The sequence below is a fragment of the Lathyrus oleraceus genome, chromosome 5 (genome assembly GCF_024323335.1).
Source record: "Lathyrus oleraceus cultivar Zhongwan6 chromosome 5, CAAS_Psat_ZW6_1.0, whole genome shotgun sequence".
NCBI classification, from domain to species: domain Eukaryota; kingdom Viridiplantae; phylum Streptophyta; class Magnoliopsida; order Fabales; family Fabaceae; genus Lathyrus; species Lathyrus oleraceus.
The window spans coordinates 311,520,504-311,525,692 of NC_066583.1; the positions used below are offsets into that span (position 1 = coordinate 311,520,504).

General features: G+C 32.9%; 1 protein-coding gene across 1 annotated transcript; it reads left to right on the forward strand.

Moving 5' to 3' along the window:
- The first annotated feature begins 431 nt into the window (after positions 1–431).
- LOC127084231 (nucleotide pyrophosphatase/phosphodiesterase) lies at positions 432–3,712 on the forward strand. Its single transcript, XM_051024642.1, has 10 exons — positions 432–734; positions 1,262–1,353; positions 1,455–1,530; positions 1,626–1,748; positions 1,830–1,922; positions 2,022–2,151; positions 2,278–2,359; positions 2,436–2,568; positions 2,667–2,872; positions 2,956–3,712. The coding sequence occupies exons 1-10, from the start codon at positions 561–563 to the stop codon at positions 3,695–3,697; spliced, it is 1,851 nt and encodes a 616-aa protein (XP_050880599.1). The 5' UTR covers positions 432–560; the 3' UTR covers positions 3,698–3,712.
- Positions 3,713–5,189: the final 1,477 nt, after the last annotated feature.

Below are 5,189 nucleotides of genomic sequence, written 5' to 3' on the forward strand. Positions count from 1 at the left end.
AGTAATTGGTTTAAAATATTAATTTATTCATAAAAATTCACAAAACATATGATAGTACGAGTATCCAATTAAATTTAATGAAACTGAAGTGTTATTATAATCTTTGGACGGGGAATATAATGCAATATATTTTATTTATGAGAAAAATAGAATATACGCTGATATTTTGTTAATGTATTATTTTATTCTGTCAATAATTATTATCATATATTCTATTATATTAGACTATAATTTTAAATATCCGTTAAATTCTTTATCTATTTTTTTATTATTCAAATTTTGATATTACGTAGACACTCTATATACAAATAATTTTATACTGGACCTCAAATTATTAATTATAAAATAATTTGTACTGAATCTAATTATTTAATTTTTGAGAGTAGTGAGTGAGGACCATTAATACAAATTGACATGAATCCTACTCTTACCCGTTTTCTATATATAATCCTTTCTCCTCCATAGTCATGATCATAAGAACCTCTCTGAGTGAAGAGTGAAGTATAGCTAGAGAGGGAGATATAGGTTTTGTTTCACGCTCATAATTTGTTATTTAAAAAATGATAGGTATAAAAATGATTTTGGTAATATTGTGGTTCTTCTTCATGAAGTTGAGGATGAGTTTGGGTGATATTGGAGAGCAGCCACTGTCAAAGATTGCCATTCACAAAACCATTCTTGCACTCCACGCTTCTGCATCCATTACAGCTTCCCCATTTCTGCTGGGAAATAAGGTATAAAACCAGTTTTAATATATTACTTTGGTTTTAAATTGCAGGTTGCGACTGCGCGAGAACAATATTTCTGATGCAGTAATTCCACAACACTATCGAACATAATTCTTGTTGAATTAAAACTGTGTTTCACCGCAGTTAAAAATTACATAAGACAATTTAACTCAAGTATTTTAATTAAAATTCAAATTTTCGGAAATCCAAAAGTCAATTTAAGACCTTGTTACTTTAGCAATTTCTAGAATTCAATTCACTTAAATTTTTTAATTATTAATAAAATAATTTATAAAAATAATTAATTAACTCATTTTTAAAAAAAAATTAAATGTCAGTCAAAATTGTAATCCCTTATACACAAAACAACATTGTCTTAAATATTTAGAAGTTAAGTAGTTTAAATTTGAGAAAATAAATATAAGTCTTATTTAGTTATAACTTAAACATTATGGATCTATTTCATAATTTTATCCTACAAATTTTGAAGTTATGTGTTTGTAACTCATTTTGCACAATCATGTGTATCACAGAACGAGGATACAGAATGGGTGACAGTAAACCTTGAGTCCCCTGAACCTGCCATTGATGATTGGGTTGGAGTTTTTTCTCCTGGAAACTTAAAGTAACATTTTATTTTTTTCTCTAACTACTTATATATTTTTTTTACTCATATTAATTCCTTCATCTCAAAACAATTCATATAATATATTTTTGATATTACAGTTCATCAACATGTGCACCCAACCCCGGTGGCATTGGATGGGTAGAAACTCCATATATATGCACAGCTCCAATAAAGGTAAATTCACATAAACAAATTAATGAACAAATTAACAAGAATGAATTTCTCATATTTGTTATTAGTATTACTAATAATTTGAATCTTTGTAACAGTATAAGTATGCCAACCATTCAAATCCGAACTACAAAAATACAGGAAAAACTACTTTGAAGTTCCGATTGATCAATCAACGTTCAGATTTCTCCTTTGCACTATTTTCAGGTGGATTATCCAATGTAAGTTATATCCTCTAATCTTGTTCTTGCTAGATTATGTCTTATTCATCTAACTAGTATTTCTATGATTGAGCATTGCAGCCTCAACTTGTGGCAGTTTCCAACTCTATAGCATTTGAAAATCCTAAAGCGCCCGTGTATCCGCGACTTGCTCATGGCAAGTCTTGGAATGAAGTGAGTTTATCTACTTGCTTCTGAGTTATGACCATAATTTTTCATCATCATAAAGATTTTGTAAATGAAATTATTAAGAATTTTTTTCATCGATAACAGATGACAGTTACATGGACGAGTGGATATGACATAGATGAAGCTGTACCCTTTGTGGAATGGGGTCCAAAGGGAGGAAGACAGATACAATCTGCTGCAGGAACATTGACATTTAACCGTAACAGCATGTGTGGTAAGGATTATTACATAATAAACATGTTTATACATGAAACAGATAATGTTTCATTACGAAGCATATCATAGTATTAGTAAATCATTTTCGTACTAGTAACAATGAGGTCAATTTGTTGATTTGTAGGTGAACCAGCACGAACGGTTGGCTGGCGCGATCCTGGTTTCATACACACAAGTTTCCTTAAAGAACTTTGGCCAAATATGAGGTATCTATTCGACTATTTTAATGTTTATAGAGTTTGTTCTGAAAGCTTATAACCACCTCTCTTGTTCTTCCATCAGGTACACCTATAGGTTGGGACATTTCTTGTCTGATGGTTCTTATGTATGGAGTAAGAGGTATTCATTCAAGGCGTCTCCATATCCTGGACAGAACTCGTTGCAACGTGTAATCATATTCGGTGACATGGGAAAGGTAGCATTGAATATTTAAAGTTTGAAGCATGATTAGTACTACAATGGAGAGATTGCAAAAAAAAAAATGACTCGTTTTGGTCTTGCATGTTTCTTTAGGCTGAGCGTGATGGTTCGAATGAATATGCTGATTATCAACCTGGTTCGCTTAACACGACAGACCAGCTCATCAAGGATTTAGACAACTTTGACATTGTTTTCCACATAGGAGATCTTCCATATTCAAATGGATACATCTCACAGTGGGACCAATTCACAGCTCAAGTGCAAGAAATCTCTTCCACAGTTCCATATATGATAGCAAGGTCCGTTTGCTTCAACCATTTTTTTCGATTGACATTTGATTTCACTTTTGCATTTATTCATATCAGATTCATTCCTATTTCAGTGGAAACCATGAACGCGATTGGCCAAACACAGGCTCATTCTTCAATACTCCAGATTCTGGTGGAGAATGTGGAGTTCCTGCAGAAACCATGTACTATTTTCCTGCTGAGAATAGAGCCAAATTCTGGTATGCAACAGATTACGGCATGTTTCGTTTCTGTATAGCAGACAGTGAGCATGACTGGAGAGAAGGATCAGAACAGTACAAATTCATTGAAAATTGTCTAGCAACGGTCGATCGAAAACAACAACCATGGTTAATCTTCGCAGCACATCGCCCCCTCGGTTACTCTTCTAACTCTTGGTATGCCATGGAAGGGTCATTTGAAGAGCCCATGGGAAGGGAAAGTTTGCAAGGACTTTGGCAGAAGTATAAAGTAGACATTGCATTTTATGGTCATGTCCATAACTATGAAAGAGTATGCCCCATTTATCAGAACCAATGTGTGAATAAGGAAAAATACCATTACTCTGGAACTGTGAATGGAACAATTCATGTGGTTGTTGGAGGAGGGGGGAGTCACTTGTCAGACTTCACTGCATCACCTCCTGTTTGGAGTATTTTCAGGGATAGAGACTATGGTTTTGGCAAATTGACAGCATTTAATCACTCATATCTGTTGTTTGAGTACAAGAAAAGTAGTGATGGAAAGGTGTATGACTCTTTCACCATTTCCAGGGACTATAGAGATGTCTTGGCTTGTGTGCGTGATGGTTGTGAGAAAACAACCTTAGCGACATGAGTTATGTGTCTACAATGTTACTCATGTAGTCCTTGAAATGAAATAAAACATTTTCTAAAGAAATAAATAGTGATTAAGTATTAATGATTTACCACTTTTTCCTCTCTTAGTGTGGTTTAAAAAGTTGTTATCAAAGCAAAGTAAATATTGAGGACACTAAAATATTTTTATCAACACTAATAAACAACAAAACAAAACAAAAGTTATCATGTAATGGTGATCACCAAACAGGCCCTTAAATGTTTAACCATTTCCATTTCTCTTTCTTTTCTGTCATCAACTAGAATTTGGTCCACACTGACACATAGTCTTATTTTTCTTTTTAATTGATATGAACTCTCCACTTGGCAGAGACCCACCATTTAGACCTATATCCTATAAACATGATATCCTTAAAATATCATTCTCTTTTAAAAAAAAAAATCAACTCTACATTATTGTCTTTATAATCATTGGTGGTAGGGATGTTGGGATTCATTTCTAGGCTTTCAGCTAGATATATGGGTGTAGTCATTTGAATAACATAATTTAAAAAATAATGTTTATATTAATTTTTTAACTTTTTTAAATGTATCATGTTAATCTTTTTTATCTAATTAATGATAGAAAATTCTAAAAATCGATCGCTAAATCATCAATAATTAGATGAAAAGGATTTACAAAATACATTTTAAAGAATTAGACGACTAATATAATTTTTTTTAAATTAAGGGAGAAATATATATATATATATATATATATATATATATATATATATATATATATATATATATATATATATATATATATATATATATATATATATATATATCGTTTGGGAAGCAAAAATACTTGAAGTAGGTGATAGGGAATCTTGAACCGATGGTGCTAATCTCCGATACGGCGGTGCAGGGGTGGACATGCAAGGTTAACACTCAAACGCCCAAGTCAATTCAAGATTCAAGATTATTGTAGTAAAAAGTGGAGATCATAAAAGTGTACATTTTATTTCGCGTGAGATGACTTTTATACTTTGGGTCATGTGGAGTGGATTTGCATCGATTTTGGCATTTGGCCGATCCAAAATAGTTGTCCCCAAGGCTCCTCGGGGGCTTAGGGAGCTGGGGAAGTCTTTAGCGGTTGTGGTCGGCCTCTAAGGATGTCATTTGTTTCGAACTAGAAGTGAAACTCTTGGAGTTAGTTGAAAAAGTATTGGGGGAAACGCATTAAATGCTTTCTTATTACTGAGACGTTTCACTCATTTCCCCCAACATGTAACCTAGATGTGCAGGTCAGAGAATGATTTCCCTACTTAGAGTACCTGAGTATTTTTGGATCTTCATTCTTCCTGATGAGACAATTAATTTGCTACCTTTAGATGTTTCCCCTATTTTTGATCTAGGTTGTTGATTATTGTTTGGCTTCCTTATAAATTGTAGGCTTTGCCCCCAAAGTCCTTTTTTTACTTTCCTGTTATTCTTCGTTCATTTCTTCTTTTTGGGTTTGGCTCTCG